This window comes from Macaca nemestrina, chromosome 15 (assembly GCF_043159975.1).
Source record: "Macaca nemestrina isolate mMacNem1 chromosome 15, mMacNem.hap1, whole genome shotgun sequence".
Classification (NCBI taxonomy): Eukaryota; Metazoa; Chordata; class Mammalia; order Primates; family Cercopithecidae; genus Macaca; species Macaca nemestrina.
In genome coordinates, this window is record NC_092139.1 from 84,976,873 (window position 1) to 85,001,946 (window position 25,074).

The window sequence follows — 25,074 nt, forward strand, 5'->3', positions numbered from 1 at the left end:
GGTCAAGGGGTGGAGAAACGAGGTGGGGAAGGAGGTGATGAAATAGCACGGGAAAGGAAACAGAAAGAGAAGTTACAGCATTGGCCAGGATCAGGATGAATCAGAAAGAAGTAAAAATTAAGAACATGTATGCACAAGTATACACACACAGACAGACACACGGACACACAGACACACACGCACAGTCCTGCTGCTCATTCAGTGTGACCCAGTCATTTCCAGCCATATGTGTACCATTAAATTCAGTGAAGAGAATCACACGTTCCTTTCTGAGACTCCTTTCTTTCATCCTAAGCGGCATTCAGGCGACCCATGTGCCAAGATGGAAACACAGCAGATTCCAGCCTGCTTCCGCAGGCTCAGCCCCCAGGGGCCACAAGGACCTGCTTTGTGCCTAGCACAGTGTGAGACCCCAGGAATGCACTACCCTGCCCCTGCTGGTCACACAGCAAGGTGCCCAGCACCACTCGCCCAGCTGATGGCTGGGTGACGACAGAGGTGGGAAGAGATTGTGTCATTCTGCCACCAGCTGGCCAGCTCACACAGGACAGAGATAGACTTTGCGGGCACTTTGGTTGGCATCTTCTGCAGCTGCAGCTGCTGCTGGAGAGAAACAGTCCCCCTCCCTTAGCGGGCCTCATGCTGCATGCTGGGTCTGAGGCAAGGACATGGATCCCAGTGGAGGGTAGAGTCAGGGGAGGCGATGACTGGGAGGGAAGAAGAGCTCTTGCATGTCCATTTCCAAACCTTTGGAAGTTCACAGGCGAGAATGAGACCAACACTTCTGAGGTCAAAGCTCTTACCTGAAAACTCCATGTGGTGCCCTGCTTATCACCTCTGGAAATAAGACCTGGTTTCTCAGCTATATGGAAACTCACCAGTGGCCCCTCCGGATCCCTGCCCTGTGGGATCCCTGTACTTAGTGTCGGACCGTGCCACACAGTTAGGTTAAGATAAAGGGACAGCCAGCAACTGGGAAGGGAAGGTGGCTGTTCAGGCAGCAAGAGCAGGTGCCACCTGATCTGAAGGATTTGTGTTCCTGCCAGGAGCCAGCTTCCATCTGGGAACAGGTGACATGCCTCCTCTGAGTCTAACCAGACAATCTGGCCTTGGCTTCAATCACTATGACAGTCTCTTCAAGCAACAGGGAATGTGAAATGAGCAGAAAGGACCAGCAAGACCGCCCAGTGTTATGAGCTCTGCCGCACGTGGGGTATCAGCCCGTTGCTGGAGTTGCTGGTCTTACAGATTTGTGGACTTTTTCTAAGGTCAATTTGCCTTTCTTTATGGTGCTGAGTGGGACTGAGTCACAGCAGAGTCACCTAACAGCCTGGATGTCACAGGACTCTCTCTACCTCCTCAGCAACAAAGAGAAGAGAGGCATTCTTCTCTCAGAGTCCTGCTGTGCTTCCTGCTAATACATGCAGCCCTGGGGATGTATCGACAGCACAAGCCAACATTTCTTCCTTTCTTAGAGAGACATTAAAGTCACCTGTGCTGGTGACAGGAGGTGTCCTGCATCAGAGAAGCAGCCAAGTCTTGGCTGGAGATGAGGAGCTTGCAGCAAAACCTATGGGGCATAGGTGGGGCCGCATTCCGCGAGGCCACTTCTGGAGCCTTCTCCAACTTCCGCCAGAACCTCTTCTGACTCACATGCTACTTTGCACCTGGCTGTCTGGGCAGGCTGGGACCAGGGAGAGGAGCCCAGTGAGGTGTGTGCAGAGCTCAGTTCCAGGCCTTTGTCTGTGAGATATGCTCTTGGAGGCACATTTTGGATGGCTGCCAGGGAGCTGTGGTAGAAGGTGGGCACGGGGCAAAGGGGGTACCTTTCAATGCCCTCAAATCTTCCTGTGGGAGGTACCTGGCGTGGCCGCCGGCCTTGCAGGAGTGGTGTGTCCCGGGGCAGTACTCCCCTTCTACAGCAGGGGGAGCCAGAAACCCACACAGCATCCGGAATCCCACAGGGGGATAAGTGGAGGGAAGAGAAGGGAGCAGTGGTGTCCAGCCACTGCCTGCACAGGCACCGAGGTCGGCTGCCCTACAGGCTCGCACCTGGGCTAGCGACACAGGCTCCTGTCCGGGACTTTCGGAGTTCAGCTGAATTTGTCAGTATGTGTTTGTGTAGTTAAAGCTCATTTCCTACAGGAAATGAAAAGGGAACACGCTTCGACCCTAAGCTGTGCCGGGGCTCAGAGCTGCCGAGTGATCATCATCACATGGAGATGACGATGTCTGGAACAGTGCAAACAAAACACTGTGCCCTGGACCAGCGGTGCGTGCTCACTCCGCTGGCTAGCAGAGGCCACGCCGGCACCTGGCTCTGCAGACACGGCGGCATGGAGGGCGAGCCCAGGTCCACAGACCCCATTTCTCCTACAGCAGACTGGGTGTGGAGTGCGGGCCACTAAGGGCTGCCTGTGGGTCCTGCCCAGCCTCTGCCTCTGGAGGGAAGAGTAGAGAACTGGAAAAGCAGCTCCTTAGGGAGCCCGAGGAAGTCCCTGACCCCAACCACTCAGGCGGACGCCCAAGGGTGCAGTTCCTTCTGGTCCAACCCACCTCACTGGGGCCAGCATCCCGGAGCTGCACAGCTCCCGGGGGACTGGATCAGGAACATGAGCCCTGTCAGGGAAGGGCTCAGGCCTGTGTGCCAAAGAGAATAGATCCCCGGATGAGACTGGGCAGCAAGCACACAGGACCCGGGAGAAGCAGAGATGAACTCAGTGCCAGCTCTGTGGGGCCTGGGGCCACTGAGAACGCAACCGCTCCTCTGACCACTGCAGGGAGTCACTGGTGCTCAGAAGTTAAAGGTCATGTCCTTCCTGATCATTCCACAGCTATCTTTTGGGGACTCAGATCTCCACTGCCCTAGCTCCGTCTTCCCCATCCCCCAGGCTTCTGTGCTGCCGGAGCAGAGAAAGAATGGCCTTCTCTCCTGCACAGGCCCAACACGTCCCTCCTCATCACTTGAGGCCACACACAGCCAGAGATAGGGGCAGAATAGAAAAATCTCAGAGCAGCTGTCCCCTGAGCCTGAGTCTCCCTTCAGGACACTGTCCCCCAAACGCTGCCCTGGATGCCATCGACTGAGGCACTAAGCTCATAGCCACCTCCGAAACCCTAGACTAGGATCAAGGAATCCTCTAGAAAGCTAAATTCCCTTTCTTTATTAAAATAATTTTTTCAACGGAAACTAAAGGGCAAAAAGAGAAAACGAGGAGGAGACAAGAACGAGTGGCCTAACTTGGGTGAGTCCTCGGACTGGCTCTCTGCCTTCTACTTCCAATTTCTAAACCAACGTGCACAAGGGATGTTATTTCCACTGCCAACCGTCTGCTCAACGCCACAGTGCCCTTCCCTCTGCCCCCCATGATTAAAGTCGGGAGGGGTGGCCCCTGGGCTGTGCAGGAGGCACGTCCGTGTGACGTCAGCCCCAGAAACCTTACACTCACGCATGAAACAGATCACCTTGGGAGACAGGGCAGGGTTAGGAGCACAGATTTTGTTCTGACCTTCACTGGACTCTTCCTCCTCCTCGTCATAGTCCTCCTCCTCCTCCTCTTCATATTCTTCCTCCTCCTCCTCCTCTTCATTCCCAGGCTCAAAGCTCTTCGAGGCCTCTAGCTCCTCTTCACTTTTCCCTTTCAGAAGCGCATGGATCCGCACGGCCTCCTTCCACGGAACGCCACCCAGGTCAGAGGGGGGCAGGCGAGGCTCCTCCTCTTCCTCGTCCTCCTCCTCCTCCATCTCAGACTCGGAACTACTGTGAGGAAATAACCACACGGCCAGAGTGAGGGAATGAAGAAAAACCGAGAAGGGGAAAGGGAAGAACCACCGTCAGAAGCAATGCGTCCCAGGCACAGCAGCCGCTGAGCAGGTGGAGAGAGACGGGAGGGCAGAGAGAGCGACATCAGCAGGACAGGGTACCCGGGCATGAGGAGCCACCTACCCAAGCCCGACTAAGGGGACAAAGGGAAGAATGTCTCCTGCTCATAGACCTCGCGCGCTTCTCCTCAGGTGGATGGGGTGGGGAGGGGACCACCGAGGGCTGCCTGTGGGTCTGGCCCAACCTCTGCCCGCTGAGGGGAGCGTGCAGAACTGGGAGAGCAGCTCCTTAGGGAGCCCATGGAAGTTCTTGACTGCAACGGCTCAAACTCAAGGCACAGCCCCATCCCTCAGGGTGCTTCAATCAGCAAACCCCGAGATCGCTGGTTTAAGTTTCACAGGGCCTTGAGGGCACAAGCAGGGCAGTGGACTCCTTCTGATATAAACCCATGACACTGGGAATCGAGAATGGTGGTCCTGGCCTGCTGCCTAGTTAGAGGAACTCAATTCTGTGTGACTGAGGCCTGTCAGAAGCCTCTCAGGAGAGCTGTGGGCGTGGTGGGGGAAGCGGGGCCCAGAAAGGCCTGGACTGAACCAGCTGATGATCAAAGTCCGTGTGCCCGGGTGGGGCGACAGATTCCATTTCCCGGCACTCCTCAGAACCCACCATGTGCCGTGGGGACACACAGGGAAATGACGGCAAAGGCACTGTTCACTGCAAAGCCACAGGACAGAGACGACAGGGAAAGGGTGGGGACAAACCTCTAACCCCAGGGCCGTCACTCCTGTCGGCTGCTGCACTGCCAAGCACTCGCCTCGCATCTGCAGGCAAGCATGGTTGACATAGGAAGCTGCACCCCCGTGAGAACGCACACGCCACAACACACACTACCCCAACCGTAGCTCCTCACTCTGGCCACCCTCCTGCAGCAGTGTACCCCACTCCTGCCCTGTGGAGGGAGGCAGGACAGGAACAACACCGGGTTCCCTGCAACCTGTGGGGCTCCAATACGCGCAAAACCCCCAACATTGCTGCATAAATGGAGTTGTTTCTGAGTGTTTCGTGGTCTGATAATTCCCAAAGCATCTTTTTCAGGAGAGGCCTTGCCTGCAGTGAGAGGCTGGGGGCAATCGGCTTTCACGTTAAAGCCACAGCCTGACCTCTGACCCAACAAAACCCAAGAAGCATCAGGCACGAGGGGGCATCTGCCCTGACCTCCTGCGAGGGTGTGTCCTCTCTCTGCCCAGGCAGGCTCTTCCACAGCCCGCTTGTGTGTGAGAGGGCGAACCAGCGAATACGCCACGATGAGCACTGAGGGGCACTGCCAGGGCGACCACTGCCAGGGCGACCACTGCCAGGTGAAGAAGCTCGCCTTGTCCAAAGACAGCACCCCAGCCCTTGTCTTGGCTTCAAGAAGGTAAACCAGACATGCCTGAGATGCCCTGTCGATGGGGCTGTCACTGTTTGCCGGGGGCCTCAGGTCATGTTGCACAGTCTATTAATGTGATTAGGATGAGGCTTTGGGTCGCACGGTATCCAGTGACCTGGAGACTGAGATCAACCATGTGGACAATCAATCAATCAATCATTGCCTATGTCATAAAAACTCCAAACACAGAGTCTCAGTATTCCTCAGGTGAGCAATACTCCTGGCGTATTATCACACATCGATACCGAGAGAATATGGTCGTCCTGGCCCCACAGTGAGTACAACGGAAACCGAGTCTGGTTCCTTCCTGGACTCACCCTACTTACTTCTTCCCTTGGCTCACTGACATCTGTGCCCTTTCCCTGTAATGAACCATAACCATGAGGACAACAGCTTTCAGTGACTTCTGCGAGTTCTAGCAAACTGTCAAACCTGCAGGTGATTCTGGGAGACTCTGGAACTCGCCACTGGGGTCAGAAGTGGGGCAGTCTTGTGGGCCGTATTCCCTCTTTCCAGCTGGCTGACTCCTCACTGTGCCGCACCAGCTCTGCTACTGGCTGGCTGCGGGACTGTGAGTTGATTATTTGTGCTCTCTGAGTTTGCTCATTCATTCACTTGGCGAACATTTCTGAGCACCTCCGGCTCAGCCAGCGGACACAGGAATATGCCACGAGGAGCTCAGGTAGTGAATTGGCTTCACCCGTTCATTTACCTGAATAAAACTTACTCAATTATCTTCCCCTTACAACGCACTTGCTAGACACTGCAGGGAACACAAAGGTGACAGAGAAAAGACTCTTATGCTCAGCTGGGCCCGACAGCTCCCGTCTGTGATCCCAGCACTGTGGGAGGCTGAGGCGGGTGGATCATTTGAGCCCAGGAGTTTGAGACCATCCTGGGCAACCACGGGTACACCCCATCTCTACAAAAAATAAAGATACAAATAATATCAAAATAACAAAAGCTCCTTATTCTCAAGGGGAGGAAAGGTGCACGCACAGCATGCTAAAGCGTAGCAGAACACAAGCACAGGGGGCGGAGGGCCGGGAGGAGAAGTCTAAAGTGGGTGAACCTAAGAATCTGGGCCATGGAAAACCTGGCATCTGGATTTTGATTATTTTCGGCATTACTTTTACTGGTATTCTTTTGCCTTACGTTGGTGTTTTCATTATTTTCTTATTAATGAACACAATACACAACCTACTGCATGTCATTTAACACTGTCTGAACACAAAGCAAGGCTCAGGATGCATCTATGCTCATCTCAAATCTTCGCTGGGCCAAGGGCAGGCCCCGGTTCCTCCTTCCCAGCTGAGCAGCCAGGGCCTATGCAAGGCGGCCCAGCGGTTGGCAGCAGGGCAGGGCCGCACTGCAGTTCACTGGGAGGGGCCTCAGTGCAGGCCTGTCCTCACCCTGCGCCACGTTGTGAGGACAGCTGCACAGGCACAATGTGGGCACTGAAGAAATGTCCCAAGATGAGGCCAGCGAGGCCAGCCCACAGCCGTTAGTGTGGCATCAGCTGGTTCCACAACAGCTCAAGGACCACGGGAGCACAGAAGACAGCAGAAAGCAATGCTCACCTCCGCACCAGCGGCAAACCCAGCCCGCCTCCCAGAGACCTTGGCGCTTGCTTCTGCATGCCGCCCCCAGACAGGCCACCCTCTCTTCAGGAAGGACACAGAGGAACCGGGTGGGGGTTTCCAACTCCTTTCCAGTCCATCATTTTTTTTTTGAGACGGAGTCTCGCTCTGTCGCCCAGGCTGGAGTGCAGTGGCCGGATCTCGGCTCACTGTAAGCTCCGCCTCCCGGGTTCACACCATTCTCCTGCCTCAGCCTCCCGAGTAGCTGGGACTACAGGCGCCCGCCACCTCGCCCGGCTAGTTTTTTTGTATTTTTTAGTAGAGACGGGGTTTCACCGCGTCAGTCAGGATGGTCTCGATCTCCTGACCTCGTGATCTGCCCGTCTCGGCCTCCCAAAGTGCTGGGATTACAGGCTTGAGCCACCGGGCCCGGCTCAGTCCATCGGTTTCAAAGGACTGGGGCAGTCTCTGGGTCTGCCCAGGTCCTGCAAGTCACACACAAGATTCTCAGTGTGAATTCAGTGCCTCGAAGCTCCGAGCACCTGCGTCTCTGGAGGGAGGGGGCAGAGCAGGGAGGAATCTGGAGGGAGGGGCAGAGGAGGGAGGAACCTGGAGAGAGGGGCAGAGGGAGGAACCTGGAGAGAGGGGCCGAGGAGGGAGGAACCTGGAGAGAGGGGCCGAGGAGGGAGGAACATGGAGGGAGGGGCCGAGGAGGGAGGAACATGGAGGGAGGGGCCGAGGAGGAAGGAACCAGGAGGGAGGGGCAGAGGAGGAAGGAACCAGGAGGGAAGGGGCAAACAAGGGAGGAATCTGGAGGGAGAGGGCAGATGAGGGAGGAACCTGCAGTGCGGCCGACCTTAGCCTGGAAACTTCTTCAGCACAGAAGATCACTATACCAGAAACAAATGCAACACAGACAACCAACTTCACCCTCCCTCTGGGGAGAGGGTGACTTTTCAGAACAGAGCCTCCCAGGAGAGACGGGGTCAGAAGATCTAGTCATCAGGATCACCTTTCCCACCTCACAGGATCTGTTTTGGCACTGGTGACAACGTATTGCCCTGTGAGATTGCTTGATTCGAGTCTGCCTCCCCCAGGGCCACACTCTCTCCAAGGGCAGGTGCCGGGTCCCCACTGTCCTCCTCACAGGGCCAAGCGTGGCCAGGACAGCAGGAATGTGCCAGGGGCTGCAGTGAAAGCCAGGGCAGGCTTACGCTACTTTCAGAGGTGTCAGAGGTTGCACCCCGACTGTCCCCCGGAAAAGCCTCCATCAGAAGGTGCTGGCTGTTCCAGTTAGAACAGTGTCCAGCAAAATCCTTCCCTGCCTCAGTTTATACCCAGCTACTCAACTCAAAGCACCTGCTCTGAATTTCCCCCCAGCTGTCTTCTCACTGAGACACTGGCGGACCTAGCATGGGAAAGAAATCCAACGGGCACACCCACTTGATTCTAAACAGACAAGGTTAGACCTACTTGATGTGCTCTGCAGCCCTCTGCGTGTCAAGAGGGGTAGATCCGAGGATGACAGTGATTGACGGAGGGCGGCCCTGACTGTGTGCCCACAGCACAAGCTGCTTTCCCTGGGTAGCTCATTTAATCACACAAATGCTGCAGGTCCCGGGGCTGCTCTGCTTTTATAAATGATGAGACTGAAGCCTAAGGAAGTCGGGTCATTTGCATAAGAAGTTGGGATTCCCACCAGGGCCCACACGGTGTCACACTGTGCCTTCCTGGGTGGTTCTCCCAGAACCCAAGCATTCCCAGCCAGTAGCCTCTGTCAGAGTGACAAGACCAGGGAGAAGGTCTCGATCAAGCTCCCGACTGCCTGGATGTAACCTGAGAAGTGCAGACCAGGAATTCAAGCAGACCCTACCAGGAATGAACAGGCTGCTGCCAGGAACCACTTGAAGTTCCTGGGTGGTTTTCAAAGGGCAACGGGGAACCATGGTTTTCACTTTTAAATTAACCCACTCGTAATCAGAGGGACTCGGCAATCCTCTGTCCTGTTGGGCTGTGCCCCTGGGTTCCCTTCCCTGACAACTGTGCAAACACTCTAATGCTGAGCAGGTGGCTGGAGAAGATGGACATCATGCGGCAAGCTTCACCCGGTGGAAATGTAATCCACGCTAAAACTAGCATCCTGCTCGGCAATGGCTCAGGAACTGCCTCTGCAGGAAAAGTGGGTGAGGCGGGAGGGAGAGAACAGGCAGAAATCCCCACTTATTCACGGCCAGCCTTGAAGGAGCAGCCTTCTCTCACTTGCGTATTATTCTGACAGAAAGCAACGCGTGCCATCTACTTTCCTGTGACCTTGCCTGTCTCATCAGAAAACGTCTGTGTGTGCTAGCCCTCCTGACTTCTCCCCAGAGCCAAGAATGTGGAAACGCTGAACATCTTCAGCACACGGGCACGGCGCCAGCTGCCTTTGCTGCCTGGGGCACATTCTTCCAGAAAGGAAGGCAATCATGGAAAAACACCACTAACATCACAAAGCCAGCTCTCCCCGGGCTTTGGCCAACTGACCTTTCCAGTGAAAACAAAGGTGCTATTTCCAGGGTCTCCTCCAGGAGACAGGCCCCACCTTGACTGCAAGGTAGAGGCATGAAGCGGATTAGGCCTGGGCCAAGGGTCTGTGACAAGGTTTAGGATTTATAGGCGCTTGTGTGACTAAACCATGAATCGATTATGAGACTCACCTGGGGGATCTGTTAGACATTGACATTCCTGGCCTCCACCCCAAACCCACTGAATTAGATACTCCAGGGAGGGCCTAGAAATTACATTTGTTTTTGTTTCGTTTTGTTTTTGAGCCAGGGCCTCATTCTGTCACCCAGGCAGTGAACTCCTGGGCTCCAGCGATCCTCTCGCTTCAGCCTCCTGAGGAGCTGGGACCACAGGAGTGTACCACCACGCTGGTTAATTTGTAGAGACTGGATCTTGCTGTGTTGCCCAGTCTGGTCTTGAACTCCTAGACACAAGTAATCCTCCTGCCTCGGCCTCCCAAAGTGCTGGGATTACAGGTGTGAGCCACCATGCCTGGCTGCAATTTTATTTTTAACCAAGCATCCCAGGTGATGTTTATCATCAGAGAAATTTAGAAAAATTAAAGGGGTGTTCCTCAAATTGTGGTCTTCGGACCACAGCAGCACCTGGGAACTTTTTAGAACTAAAAATTCTGGGGCTTTACCCCAGAGGCACTGAATCAGAAACTCAGCCCAACGTGTTGTGCTTTCATCACAAGCCCTGGGTGACTCTGGCATGGGAAAGCTTGGTTACCAACATTCTCGGACAGGGTGAGTTTGAGCCTAGCCCACGTCTGGGCATTAACCCCCTGTTTAAGGAAACCAATACAAGACGACTGCCTGGCCCTGCCCCTCCCAGTGAGGGAGACCTGTGCTGCACCAGGAGAGGAACAGCAGCAGTAACTCCGGGCATTGACCTTTGTCCGTGCTTCATATGACTTAATCCTCAAAACAAACCTATCAAGTGCAGCACCTTTGCAGATGAGGAAACTGAGGCATGGAGAGGTTGAGTAAATTGCCAACAGCTAGCAGGTGGCAGAGCTGGACTTCAAATCCAGGCTTTGACTCCAAAGTCAGGTTCTGAAACATCACGCTGCTGTCCCCTGCAGCAGAGGCCAACGTTAAGAGTTCCACTAAACTTGTGAAATGAGAGTTCCTTGGCTGGAATGGTTAATGCCTTAAAATGATACCATTTCTCATCTTCCAGTCTAACATTTCAGCAAGGAAGGACGAGGGCTAGAAGGGCACCCAACTCTGTGCTTGGTGCTGTAGGGAAGACAGAGAAAACCACCACACACTTTCCGTCCTGTGTCCTACGGCCACCCAGGGAAGTAAGACAACATGTATAGCTCCTTCCCCAGGGTGCTTTTTTTTTTTTTTTTGAGACAGGGTCTTGCTCTATCTTGCAGACTGGAGTGCAATGGCATGATCCTGGCTCACTGTAACCTCCGCCTCCTAGGTTCAAGTGGTTCTCCTGCCTCAGCCTCCTGAGCAGCTGGAACTACAGGCAGGTAGGCAGGTCCGGATAATTTTTGTATTTTTTGAAGAGACGGGGTTTCATCCTGTTACCCAGCCTGGTCTCAAACTCCTGGGCTCAGGTGATCTGCCTGCTTCAGCCTCCCCAGAGTACTGGGAATACAGGCATGAGCCACTGCACCAGCTCGGGCTCTTCACTTTTTTTTTTTTTTTTTTTTTGAGATGGAGTCTCACTCTGTCGCCCAGGCTGGAGTGCAGTGGCACAATCTTGGCTGACTGCAACCTCTGCCTCCCGAGTTCAAGTGATTCTCCTGCCTCAGCCTCCCAAGTAGCTGGGATTACAGGCGATGGCCACCACACCAGGCTAATTTTTTGTATTTTTAGAAAAGACGGGGTTTCACCATGTTGGCCAGGCTGGCCTTGAACTTTTGGCCTCAAGTGATCCACCTGCCTCAGCCTCCCAAAGTGCTGGGATTACAGGTGTGAGCCACCGCCCAGCTCTTCACTTTTAAGAGACTATTTTTCATTCTATATAGCACCGAATGCTAATTTAAATTTTTTTTTTTTTTTTTTTTGAGGTGGAGTCTCACCATCTCCCAGGCTGGAGTGCAATGGTGCAATCCCAGATCACTGCAACCTCCGCCTCCTGGGTTCAAGTGATTCTCTTGTGTGAGCCACTGTGCCTGGCCTTTATTTTAATTTTTAATTTCAATCTTAATTTTTTTTTTTTGAGATGGAGATTCGCTCTGTCACACAGGCTGGAGTGCAGTGGTGCAGAGGCGTGATCTCGGCTCACTGCAACCTCCGCCTCCCAGGTTCCAGCAATTCTGGTGCCTTAGCCTCCCAAGTAGCTGGGATTACAGGTGTGCACCACCATGCCCAGCTAATTTTTGTATTTTTATTAAAGACAGGGTTTCAATATGTTGGCCAGGCTGGTCTTGAACTCCTGACCTGAAGTGATGGGCCCACCTTGGCCTCCCAAAGTGCTGGGATTACAGGTGCCTGCTCTAAATGCCAGGGGTTAGCCTTCCTGGAATGTCCTTGCTACATTACATGAACTTGCTGCCCCCTGCCTCTCACAGTTTATAAATTACAGTGGAGAAAAAGGCGCTGAAGCACACTCAGCCCAAGGTCAAGCCAGTAGTTCTGCTCAAGGGTTTCTAAATGCGTTTTGACACACGCATCTCTCACCATCACTGCAGGGCCAGTGAAGAGAGAATATGGGCTCCCCTTCATCTGGGCACAGTGAGGACGGTGGGGCCTCTGTGGGTGCCCTGGATAGAGAAGCAGAGTTCTAGATGAGGATGCGTCATCGGTGACAGCTTTGGAACTGCAGACGCCAAGGCAGAGGCTGCCCCTGGCATGCATGGAGGAGCCGTCTGGGAGGCAGCCCAAGAACGAGTCTAGTCAGAGGGTGTCTGACACGAGGGCTGAGGTCGTGGGTGCAGCTGAAAGCAGCTTGGCCCAGCAAACACCTTCTGGAAAGCGTTCTTGGACCTTAAAAAAAAAAAAAAAACCTACTCTGCTCTCCTTATCCCCACATGTTCCCTTCATCGTGGCTAAATCAAGGTGCCTAGTGTGTGATTCAAACGCTCTCCAAGGCGACTTGGGGCCTCCGCCCCACGGGGCTGCAGCCTGAGTTCCTGTCCTGAAGCCCTGCAGGACACTGGCCCCCCTTTTGGTTCTTGGCTCTTGTGATCATCTGTAATTGGCTGAGCACTTTGAAGCCTTCTCCGCTGACACTGGGAGCCCTGGGGTGCAGGGCAGCAGATACAGGGAGTCCTGGAATTAAAGCATGCACATCCCCAAAGGCATCACCCAGCTGGAAGTGATTATAGCTCAGGAACTGCCTAAGCATGCATCCACTGGTGCTGCACGTGGCCCCTGGGGCACAAATTTTCAGTCCCTTTACCTACAGGAGAAAAAAAGATGCCTGGGGAGATGGGCTGGCCTCCCTCAAGACGGCCCGTGCAGTGCGCTGGCGGTGCGCTGGCGGCTGAATCACCCGGTTCCCTCTGCTGAATCTGTAAATAACTGGGGGCGGAGCCTGCTACTTCCCTTCCCAATGACAAACTTGGAGCTGGGGACATGTCAGGTCCTCAAGGAATAAATACTTCCTGAATCTCTGAATTGAGTCTGATGGAGGAGTCCTCACTGACTGCAAGATGAGGCCAAGAACCTAAAAGGGACTGGGGAGAATGGACTGTGGGCAGCAGGGAAGATAGTAGGCCTCCTGGGCTGGCACCTGAGAAGCCTGAGTTGGAATCTCGGCTCCAGCCTCTGTGACCCCAGCCGTGGTCACTGTCAGCGTCTTGGTTACTTTATGGGGCTCCTGTGAGGAGGACCCAGTGAGGCCACTGTGCAGAGCCACCTGCAAGGCCTCCATGAGCCAAGTGCTGCTCTCAACAGTCAGGGCATGGACTCACTCTCCCCGCACGCCAATTCCCTGAGGAGGCAACTACGTTACCTCCCTTCACGGAGAGGAAACTGAGGCACACAGAGGTGAGGAGGCTGTTAGGGCTGGGTGGCGGGTGGGCATCCTGCAGCCCTGTGCACTGACCTGCTGGCGACGTCCTCCTCGGCGCCCGTGTCCAGCACGCTGCTCAGGTTGTGCTCGGCCTGAGTCTCCTCGGGCACCTCCTGCAGCGCCTCGGCCTGCCTCAGGGAAAGGCGGTAGTTCTCCAGCTCGATCCGCTCTGGGGTGCCCCTCAGCCGCTTGGCGATGCTGGGCTCCTCCAGGCCGTTCACGCCTGAACCTGCAGGACAAGCACAGAAGCACCACACTGAGCTCCAACCACAGACGGGGCGTGGGGGTGGGGGCTGACACCCAGGCTGCGGGCCCTCCTGCCAGGACGTGGGGCAGGCCGAAGGCCAGAGCATTCACGGAGTTGCCACAGGCCAGAAGAGGACCCTGGCGTGAGAGTGGGAATTTCGCTATATAGGAGGAAGGAAAGCGGCCCTGTCTGCCCTCTAGGTCAGGGCGTTCTCTCTCCTTCATCACCCTGAACCCCGGCCCCCAGAGGGCACCACACAGTCTCCCCGCAAGGGTGACTGGTGGTGAGGGGGGTGGGACAGACCTCAGGCAGCCAGGAGCCAGGTGCCCCTGAAGCAGCCTTGCCTGAGAAGGGCATCCCTGGTGCAGCCTGCCCCAGGGATCCAGGCCCCCACCAGGTTCACGCCCCGCCACAGCCTGCCCCAGGGATCCAGGCCCCCACCAGGTTCACGCCCCCGCCACAGCCTGCCCCAGGGATCCAGGCCCCTACCAGGTTCACGCCCCCCCACAGCCTGCCCCAGGGATCCAGGACCCCACCAGGTTCACGCCCTGCCACAGCCTGCCCCAGGGATCCAGGCCCCCACCAGGTTCACGCCCCACGGCCTGCCCCAGGGATCCAGGCCCCCACCAGGTGCGTCCCCCACTGTGGCCTGCCCCGGGATCCAAGTCCCCACCAGGTACGTGCCCCGTCACTGAGGCAGCCCAGCCAGCTGCCTGCAGTACGTCTCACCCTGCGGATCTGTCTCCTCACGGTTAGATAAGGCACTTTCTGTTTTATAAGGCCACGTGGGTGATGCTGCCCCTACTGCAGCACCGCTGCTCAGAGGAAGGACACCAGGCCTGACCGCTCAAGGAGGTGGCGCCCAGGCCTCTCTCCAACGCACAGGCACACTTCCCCATCAGTCCTCCATGAGTGATGCCCGGAAGCCACGGGGTGCCCTGCCTGCATCCTTTCATCCTGTGGTTTCAGCATCATTGGCGACCTCGGCCTGAGTCCTTTGTGTGCGCGGGGGTCACACCAGGTGATTTTAAAATCCCATCACTCTGGCCGGGCACAGTGGCTCATGCCTGCAATCCCAGTATTTTGGGAGGCTAAGATGGATGGATCACAAGGTCAGGAGACTGAAACCATCCTAGCTAACAGGGTGAAACCCTGTCTCTACTAATAATACAAAAAATGAGCTAGGCCTGGTGGCGGGCGCCTGCAGTCCCAGCACTTTGGGAGGCCGAGGCAGGCAGATCACGAGGTCAGGAGATCAAGGCCATCCTGGCTAAAATGGTGAGACCCCGTCTCTACTAAAAATACAAAAAATTAGCCAGGCGTAGTGGTGGGTGCCTGTAGTTCCAGCCACTTGGGAGGTTGAGGCAGGAGAATGGCGTGAACCTGGGAGGTGGGGCTTGTAGTGAGCCGAGATGGTGCCAAGATGGTCATGATCTGTATTAGCCAAGATGGTCTCGATCTCCTGACCTCGTGATCTGCCTGCCTCGGCCTCCCAACGTGCTGGCATTACAGGCATGAGCCACTGTGCCCAGCCTAATTTTTTGTTTTTTAGTAGAGACGGGGTTTCACTGTGTTAGCCAGGATGGTCTCTATCTCCCGACCTCGTGATCCACCCACCTCGGCTTCCCAAAGTACTGGATTACAGGTGTGAGCCACTTCGCCCAGCTAATTTTTTGTATTTTTAGTAGAGACGGGGTTTCACCGTGTTAGCCAGGATGGTCTCGATCTCCTGACCTCGTGATCCGCCCGCCTTGGCTTCCCAAAGTGCTGGGATTACAGGCATGAGCCACCGTGCCCCGCCTAATTTTTTGTTTTTTAGTAGAGACAGGGTTTCACTGTGTTAGCCAGGATGGTCTCTATCTCCTGACCTCGTGACCCACCTACCTCAGCCTCCTAAAGTACTAGATTACAGGCGCCCGCCACCACGCCCAGCTAGTTTTTTGTATTTTTAGTAGAGGCGGGGTTTCACCGTGTTAGCCAGGATGGTCTCCATCTCCTGACCTTGTGATCCGCCCACCTTGGCTTCCCAAAGTGGTGGGATTACAGGCGTGAGCCACCACGCCCGGCCGTGTTACCAGACCTTTAAGGAGGCAAAGAAGGTGCAGAGGTGCCGAAGGGAGCAGGTCATGACTGGCCTGGCATCCTGGCTGGGCAGGTTACCGATTCCTACAACATTCTAAGCTCTAGGAGACAACGCTGGGTTTTGGCATGCCACATCATACAAGCCAGTGTTGAGAGACAGGTGGTCCATCAGGCAAAAACCGGCTAAAGGAAAGCAGTGGGTGATTTAGCAATTTTTGTGACAGGTTGTGCGTGAAGTGTTTTCTGAAGGCCCGCACTTCTGTCGTGTGCAGTGTTTGAACGTCTTTGTGGCGGCCTCAGAAAGAGCTTTTAATGAACCCCGGTAGTCACAGGATAAGGTCTTGGCACATCTGTTGGAATTACTGGCATCCTCCAGCAAATAGCATCTTTCAAATTTACTAGAGAATCTTTACTAGAAAAGCAAGATCCAGTGGCGTATTTATATACAGATTCAGGTAATGGTGTGATGAAGGGGCAAAACACGAATACCTGGGTTCACTGGTGCCCTGTACCCGTGCCCACCTGTTTGAGCCTTTGGCTCCTTGGTGGGGGTCTTTTCTAAACATCACTGCTCCATTCTCCAACACTGAGCTCAGGGCACAGAAGAATATGCTATGATGCTGGGCTAGGGCATCTGGAAGGTGAGGGAATGTGCACTACAGGTAATGCAGAAAAGAGGCAGAGAACAACTCTGACACATCCGGCCTCAAGTTTCTCCAGACCTGCCCTCCCAGGCCCCGGGAGAGCAAAGGCCCTAACTGCACCAGCTCCTCATCCCCAAATACCAGTCTTCCCATCCTTCCTTCTCCTCAAAATCCACAGCCTCCCCATCATGAAGGGGAGAGGCCTGAGGATACCCTGACTGCGGCGCCATTCGATTCTTTCCATCATTTATTTTTGACAACTGCCACTCAACGGAAAGCAGATGAGAAAGGGAGATCAAGCAACTACCCAAGAATCAGCTTTCTGGGAATTCCATAAACACGGAATAAAAAGGGATATTTCTTTCAGATGGGAGAAGAAAAACAGGGTAAGAACCATCACTTCCGGGAAACAAGCAACAATTCAGATGGAAGCGATTTTACAGTAGAGTGAACAAACACTCAGGAAGGAAAACATCCAAGAGATGTCTGTTTGGCGTGGGTAACTCATACTGTCCGGCAAGCATGCTACTAGGACCATGGAAAACAAAGCAGATTAAAACACTCTCTACTCTAAAAGAGCTGCAGGCTAGCAGAGGGTCCTGTAGAAATCATTTCAGTCCAACGTGCCTCGTGAGTACGCACGTGGTCCCAAGGGAGAACACAGAGAAGGTGAGTGAGCATGCCTGGTAGAGTCAAGAAAGGTGTTCCGGAGGCATATGGAGTTAGCCGGCTGCAAGATAAATACATTCTGTGAGGCACTGTCATTTGCAAATGAAGTAACTGAAGTTCACACAGCTAGTGAGCCCTGGAGCCAAGATCTGAACCTGAGGAGGAAAGGCACTCAGGAGATCGCCATGCTGTCCCTAGACTGACAACAGCCCTAGCCTTCCCCTTTGGGCATCTTCACCACTGTCTCCTCCCCGCTGTAATTTTCCAGGTGAGGGACACAGCACTTCACGCAGGCTTCTTGGAGCAGAGAATCTGGCATCTGGAATGACAGGCACTCAGTCTTCCCACTGTTACTGCCCTGGAGATTCTGCAAACCCCGCAGACCGATGGCTTGTCAGGCAACGGCATGTGGCAGTCCAAGCCCAGGGCCGGGGCTCTGGAAGGGGAAACGCTGATTTAATCTGCGGCTTGGCTACAACCCACAAAAAAGAAACCAGAAGCTCTGGGAACCGTGCAGGTCCTTCACACGCCAGTCCCCGGAGAAAGCCTGCGGAAACGCTGCTCGGGGGACGGTGGAAAAGGGGAGGTGGGAGGCCAGCTGCCTCTCCTGTGCCAGACCCACCAGGCCACGGAGCAGGTCCACACAGAGCTCCGGCTCACCCTGTGGCGAGACAGGGACACGGAGGCACACTGGCAGGCCAGAGGGAAGGTGGCACTCAGAGGACACTGGGCAAGGACCCCAAACTCACCAACTGCCAAAATATGCTCCACATTCCCAGCCCTTCATCTCAAAGTGCCATGAGAAATTAAAACAAAAAACAAAAAACAAAAAACAAAACCACACGCACAAACAAATCAAAATAATCAGCATCCCGGATTCTCTGTCCTGAGGAAGGGGCTGTCTGTCAGATGAATCAGATGGTGATGAGAAACCAAGACAGTGAAAGCAGTAACAGTGGGGGCCTGGGCAGCGAAGACGGCCCTGTGACCTCCTCCCTCCTCAACTAACGGCAGAGCCCAGGAGACAGCAGGAGTGCAGATGTAATGACGCGCTTTGCAAGGTGCTGGATTGCAAAGCCAAAGTCCACCCTGCCTGTCCGGCTAGCGGGCCCCACCCCCAGCCCTCTACTTCACATGCCTTAGTGCAGCAACAACTCAACAGCGACTTTCCAGACTTTCCAGCTCAATGCGGGATCACGTCACAAATGATTGTGAGATCCGCAATCATTTCCAAGGCCAAGTCTTCACTGGGTCAGGGCAGGCAGCTCTCAGGTCACCGGGAGGCCAATTACAGCCCCACACATACCACAAGGAAATAGCTCCCAGGATCTGGGCCACATCCTAAATAGGAAGGCGGCTCTGGGCCTCACCTCAGGTTCTGTTTTGGAATATCACTGCCTGCACAAGCTCCATACATCATTCTGGAAGAAACGTTTCTCCTAACAGGACAACCTGCTCTTGGCTGACGGGCAAGAGCTGGCAGGGAGCTTTATTTGCTTCCACCTGACTCCTGGAGAGGCATAGGTGGGTGCAGAGGATATAAACAGGCGGGGTATGCCCAGGGCCTCAGCAGGCAGCTCCTCTTCCTCCCCGCTGCCGTGGTGGCAAAGCCCCTGTACTTGGCAGGGCAGCTGCTGAGGGCACTTCAGGGCTCTGGGCCACCGAGAAGGGTGTCACATCGGAAATCAGGATGTCAAGGGCCTTTTCTGCCTCTTTCTGGCCTGTCTTGCCATTCCTTTTTCTTTTCCTTCTTTATAAGCTTGGGGAAGTTTGAATGGAATCCGAGTCTGACAAGGACTGAGGGAAAGGTGCTGTGTGCAGAGACTGATTCCCGTCCTGTTTCCCATGTCTGTAAGTAGGATGGCTGCAGGGGTTCATTCATCCCATCACTGATTCAACAAATGTTTCCTGACCGCCTGCTTCCAGCCAGTGACACAGCAGACAAGATCTGTGCCCTGGGGCGGCCCACATTTGGATAGCGTATGGGTGTCACCCATCTGCTAAGAGAGGCTGATGACCCCAGGGAGATAAAAGGGGCCCACTGTGGTCACCTTCCGGCAAAAATGGAGCTGTGATTTGAAATGACTCGTCCATTTGAGAAGTATGCTCCTGCCATTATGGAATTCAGAGATTCTCCTTAAGCTAGTCCCTGTCACTCCTGCTGCTGCTTTTACCAGGCGGTACTGGGTATTTTTGCTGTGACTTTGAAGAAAGATCAACTAACATCATTTCATCTTGGTTATTTCTCTTATTTGTGTTTTTGTAGGAACAGCGTCTCACTATGTTGCCCAGGCTGGTCTTGAACTCCTTGTCTCAAACAATCCTCCCAGCTCGGCCTCCCAAGTAGCTGAGATTATAGGCATGAGCCACCACGCCCAGCCCAGCTAACGTCATTTCAGCTGCCTTCCCCACATGTCCACCCAAAGCCTTCCCCGCCCCGATCTTCTTGAACTAAAGGAAGCACCAAGCCATGAACCCATTCTGAACTGCAAAGTTCAGGGGAGATGTAAGGAAGAGAAACCTGAAGAGATGACCAGGCTGGCAGCATGAGTCCAAGTTCCCAAGTCCGCAGCAAAATTGGTCACAGTCACGTTCGTGCTGCCTGATCCACTGCTCTCAGAAACTCACAAAATCACCCTGTGAAATCGGGATGCCCTCTTCGCACAGAGCCCAGATCATGGACAGGGCTGTAAGGGGGACCCATGCCTCCATCTGTTTGACCCCATTCAAGTTGTAAACAATACAGTCCCTACATTCCCCCACATGTCCTCACACACTGGGAAACAGGGATGAAACCAAGTGAAGTGCGGCTGTTCTGAAACGTTCGGAACCATGTCTCCCCAGACATTTTCCTGTTTAGGGCCAGGCCTACGGAATGTACGAAGCTGAGAAGGACCCCGCTGCCTTGATCTGGGTTGGTCAAAATACAGTGAAGAATCAGCTCGGATACTGGTTCGCTCCTATCTTGCTTTGAGCTAAAGTTCCCGCAGGAGATCCCATTGGCAACATGGGTGCCATCCTGACTTAGAAACCTGAAGTAGTGGCCCGGCGCGGTGGCTCAAGCCTGTAATCCCAGCACTTTGGGAGGCCGAGACGGGTGGATCACGAGGTCAGGAGATCGAGACCATCCTGGCTAACACGGTGAAACCCCGTCTCTACTAAAAAATATAAAAAACTAGCCGGGCGAGGTGGCGGGCGTCTGTAGTCCCAGCTACTCGGGAGGCTGAGGCAGGAGAATGGCGTAAACCCAGGAGGTGGAGCTTGCAGTGAGCTGAGATCCGGCCACTGCACTCCAGCCTGGGCGACAGAACGAGACTCCGTCTCCAAAAAAAAAAAAAAAAAAAAAAAAAGAAATCTGAAGTAGTGGGATGGGTCACTACCTGCCTCGGGGACTTCACCGTTCCTCCGGTCAAGCTGCACGTCATCTGGTATCTGCAGGAGAAGGGCTCTAGCCTATTTTTAGGAGAAGTCACCCCCGGGGAGGAGAGATTCAGAGGGTTTGTTAAAGAGACCTACAGTGTACAAAAGGTCTTCCTGCGTTCATTCTCAGACACCTGCTGCCACCAACTTGGGCTTTTCTCCTCTGCTGCCCCAGTCACTTGCCTTGGCAGGCTGCTTGATGGGACTCACGTTTTTGTACCGTTGACAGCTATGTTCTCATTCCAGGAGGGCAAGCCCCAGAGCTATGTGTGGAAAGCAAGTTTCTAAGCCACTGCTATGGCAGGGTGGTTTCTGTCCTCACACGCTGCCTCCAACAAACAACTTCTGTGGCTTCCTACTGGCACGGAGTGTGTGTTCACAAGAGTTCTCCAAGATCACATGACATGAGATGTTTCTTGCCTGTGAAGCGGGCGATGAGAGAGAAGCAGCAGTGTTTGTTGAGTGACTGCCTGTGTCGGGCACGACGACGGGCAGGTTACACACGCAGCCTTGAACGTCACAAGATTCCACAAGTCCCTGTGATTACACTGAGGGTTCTGAGTCAGTGATGTTGAATAACATGTCCAAAGACTCACTTGAGCCAGAGCCAAGGCTAACCCTAGTCTCTAACAGTCCTTTCACTCGAGCATGCAGGAATTTGTTTATTTTTGACACAGGGTCTCACTCTATTGTCCCAGTTGGAGTGCCCGGGCGCAATCATGGCTCATTGCAGCCTCGAAATCACGGGCTCAAGTGGTCCTCCCGTCTCAGCCTCCTGAGTAGCTGGGACTACAGGTGTGCGCCATCACACCTAATTTTTGAATTTTTTTAAGAAACAGGGTCTTGCTATGTTGCCCAAGCTGGTCTCAAACTCCTGGCCTCAAGTGATCCTCCTGCCCTGGCTTCCCAAAGTGTTGGGATTATGGTGTCAGCCACTGTGCCTGGCCCAGAATGGAATATATATATATATATATGAGAGGGAGTCTCACCCTGTCATCCAGGCTGGAGTGCAGTGGTACAATCTCAGCTTACTGCAACCCCCGCCTACGAGGTTCAAGCAATTCTCTTTCCTCAGCCACCCGAGTAGCTGGGATTACAGGTGCACGCCATCATGCCCAGATAATTTTTGTATTTTTAGTAGAGATGAGGTTTCACCATGTTGGTCAGGATGGTCTCAATCTCCTGACCTCAGGTGATTCATCCAGCTCGGCCTCCCAAAGTGCAGGGATTACAGGCCGTGAGCCACTGTGCCTGACCAAGTTAGTTTGTTACTGTTAGGGTATTTTTACTGTTATTATCACATCATCTCCCAAGGTGCCTTTTTGGCAGATGGAAATCCTGGCACACATCAATGTATCTGGTCAAGGCAAAGAGGTTTCTTTTAAGCTATACACCCACTTCTCCAGTAACATACAACTCACCGGTGTGTCATGCAGCTCTCCTGAAAACATATTTTTCGTGTGTTGTACTATCTCACAGGTAAACCTTGAATTGATTCGTATCAGCTGGCCAGGCCATCCTTCCTGATGGCTGCTTCTTGGTGTTGGGAGACTGTGGACATGTCTAAAGCACTGGAATTCAGCTGGGTCTCCTCTTAAATTGCATGAGTGCTGTGCTCTAGCTGTCTATCTTCCTTATCTGCCCACCCGGATGTAGCCGGGTAAGATCTCAGAAAGGGTAGTGGTTATACACTGGGGTTTGAAATATTTTAACTCTTTGGTTCAAATATGTGGCTCATGAACTGGAGGTTCCCTACAGTTAAATAACAAGTAATCCGTCAAGTCAATAGTTGCAGGGCTGACCTCTCAAATCCTGAGGGGCAGGTGAAGACAGGAAGGATGGCTTCTCCCCTACTTCTGCTGTCGTTACCGGATCCTGCTTCTGGCTCCACTTCGCACCCTTGAAGGGCTTTTACACGCATCTTTATTAGGGCATCCCTCCCCTTCTGTTCAGGTCTGAATGGACTCCAAAACCAGAGGCTCCGCTGGGGAGAGCGATTATCCTCATCATCTTTGTGTTCCTGAAGCCATCAGTGCATCAGGGCAGATAGTCCATAAAGTGTTTTGAGTAGGTGATCAGGCTGAAGAGTTCTAATCCTGTGTCTGAGCTTCGCTTCACTGTAATGTTGAGCACGTTCTGGCCTTGGTTTCCTCATCTTAACGCAGAGACTTTATGACCACTATGCCTGTCAGGTCGCTTCGTGCTATGCAGGGCCCCAAGAACCAACGGGAGCTGCCAACTCATGGAAAGGGCAAGTCTACTGAGATAGCAACAGTTCTCATAGCACTCAAGAGAGAAATTCTGGTCAAGATGCCAATGCCACAGAGGGCGTCAGAGTTCTGAAAAGAGACTGCCTCGAATGGCTTGATGTCCTGACACAAGCACTTGACTTCACGGTAGAGAGGAGTTTGGTTCTGGGAAGCAGCTTGCTCACCAGAAAGGGGCCCAGTGTTGACACGTGGCGGGGGAAGGGCAGAGGAGGACACGGATCAGCATGAGCAAGTCCAGGCTGACGTGCTTTTCCCGAGACTCCGGGCTCTATTCCAACCCTCCCGTCCTCCAGAGCAGAGTGCCCCTGGCCCTCGCAGTCCAGAATGCCTCCAAAGCCAGCTCTGATGTGACCCTCCAGTGAGCAGCCGCACAGCCTCAGGCAGGCTCAGTCTCCATCGCAGGATCCACAGAGACAAACCCACATTCCAACAAAAGGCTCTCTCATAAATAGGTTCAGATGCCTTTCTTTCAGAGACATAAAATCACATATACATACTCCCTTGGCTAGCTGCAGATGGATTTCTGGAAAGAAATGAAAGTTGCCTTGGCCGGACGCGGTGGCTCAAGCCTGTAATCCCAGCACTTTGGGAGGCCGAGACGGGCGGATCACGAGGTCAGGAGATCGAGACCATCCTGGCTAAGACGGTGAAACCCCGTCTCTACTTAAAAATACAAAAAACTAGCTGGGCGTGGTGGCAGACGCCTGCAGTCCCCGCTGCTCGGGAGGCTGAGGCAGGAGAATGGCATAAACCCGGGAGGCGGAGCTTGCAGTGAGCTGAGATCCGGCCACTGCACTCCAGCCTGGGCTACAGAGCGAGACTCCGTCTCAAAAAAAAAAAAAAAAAAAAAGAAACAAAAGTTGCCTGCAGCAGTGTCCAAGGCTACCCTATGAAACATCTATCAGAGTCACACTTCTATTTTCACCTGTCAGAGGGCCACTGAGGCCAGCCTGGAAGAGAAACATCGATCACAGTCACACTTCCGTTTTCACCTGTCAGGGGATCACTGAGGCTAGCCTGGAAGAGGTGTCTAGGGATGGAGAGGCTCTTAACGAGAAGACAGACACTAAGAACAAAGGCTGACGGTGCAGGAGCGCACAGCCCAGGCTCGGGGCACCCTTTCTGCAGCATCAGCAGCAGCTGAGCAGCTGCAGGTCTATCATCACCTATAAAGCACCCAATCACGCACTGATTCCAAAAGAGGAAATCAGGTACCCTCCTCTCCTCCAAATGGGCCACAGGGTAACACCGAGGCTCCTGGGTCTAACCAGCAACCCCAGACAAGCCCTGGGACCACACATAAACCCTTGCTCTGCCTAAGAGAAAGCTACCTGGCTCCCACTCACATTTCCGACTTTCAGGTTAGGAGTTGAAAATTTAGCTTAATGAAGGCCGGGCTTGGTGGCTTACGCCTGTAATCCCAGCACTTTGGGAGGCTGAGGCGGGAGGATCACTTGAGGTTAGGAGTTTGAGACCAGCCTAGCCGACATGATGAAACCCAGTTTCTACTAAAAATACAAAAATTAGCCAGGCGTGGGAGAATGTGACTGTAATCCCAGCTACTCAGGAGGCTGGGGCAGGAGAACTGCTTGAACCTGGGAGATGGAGGCTGCAGTGAGCCGAGATCACGCCACTGCACTCCAGCCTAGGTGACACAGCGAGACTCTGTCTCAAAAAAAAAAAAGGAGTATGTAGCTTAATGTAAATCCTGTGTAGGATTGTTTGTGCTTTTGTTACTATAGTGAAGAGCCCCTAGGGTGTCATGGAATCAGGAGGTGCCTTCACATCCCATTCACGCAGGCTGAGGGAAAAAGCAATGCCAAATCTAGCCAAGCAGCCCATAGAGATTTCATAGTGCTTCAAACAGCTGGCACCCAACGCAGGTCAACGCCCCCAGCCCACTCTGCTGCAGCCTGGAGACAGCCAAGCTCACACCTCTTCTGCTTCCCCCAATTTCTGTTGGCTCAATGAGCCACCTTGTTCTAACCCCACAGCAGGCACAGGCCAGAGAGGGAGACCTGTAAACAGCCAGTAGAAACCATTCTAATTCACCCTCACTCCAATTCTTCCAGCATTTCCTGGAATCCCTGCCAATGACAATCATATTTGATACTCTTGTAATGCTTTTAAATAAACAAGTTTCATACCTCTTGTGTGCTCTTCACAACAACTTTAGCAGACAGAGGAGCAGGTAGCATTTTTCTTCATTTAAAAATTTTATACGTGGTGAAACTGAGGCCCACAGAGGTGATGACGGCAAGCAGGACAGGTGGCAGAACTGAAACTCAAACTAACATCTTCTGTTTCAAGATCTGTGCTGGTTCTACTGAGACCCAGCTCCATTCTCCGAGGCTGGGACCACCACCAAGGGGTGTGCCCATCCAC

At 53.7% G+C, this 25,074-nt stretch overlaps 1 protein-coding gene across 17 annotated transcripts in view; it reads right to left on the reverse strand.

Moving 5' to 3' along the window:
- LOC105480748 (microtubule associated monooxygenase, calponin and LIM domain containing 3) overlaps positions 1-25,074 on the reverse strand; it is a 232,628-nt gene that overhangs the window by 40,226 nt on the left and 167,328 nt on the right. For all 17 annotated transcript variants that reach the window (XM_011739919.2, XM_011739905.3, XM_071079991.1 and 14 more), the window contains 2 exons: positions 13,391-13,586; positions 3,510-3,760 (listed from right to left, as the gene is read on the reverse strand). In XM_011739919.2, the coding sequence (XP_011738221.2) occupies positions 3,510-3,760; positions 13,391-13,586 (447 nt within the window). The remainder of the gene's footprint in view (positions 1-3,509; positions 3,761-13,390; positions 13,587-25,074) is intronic.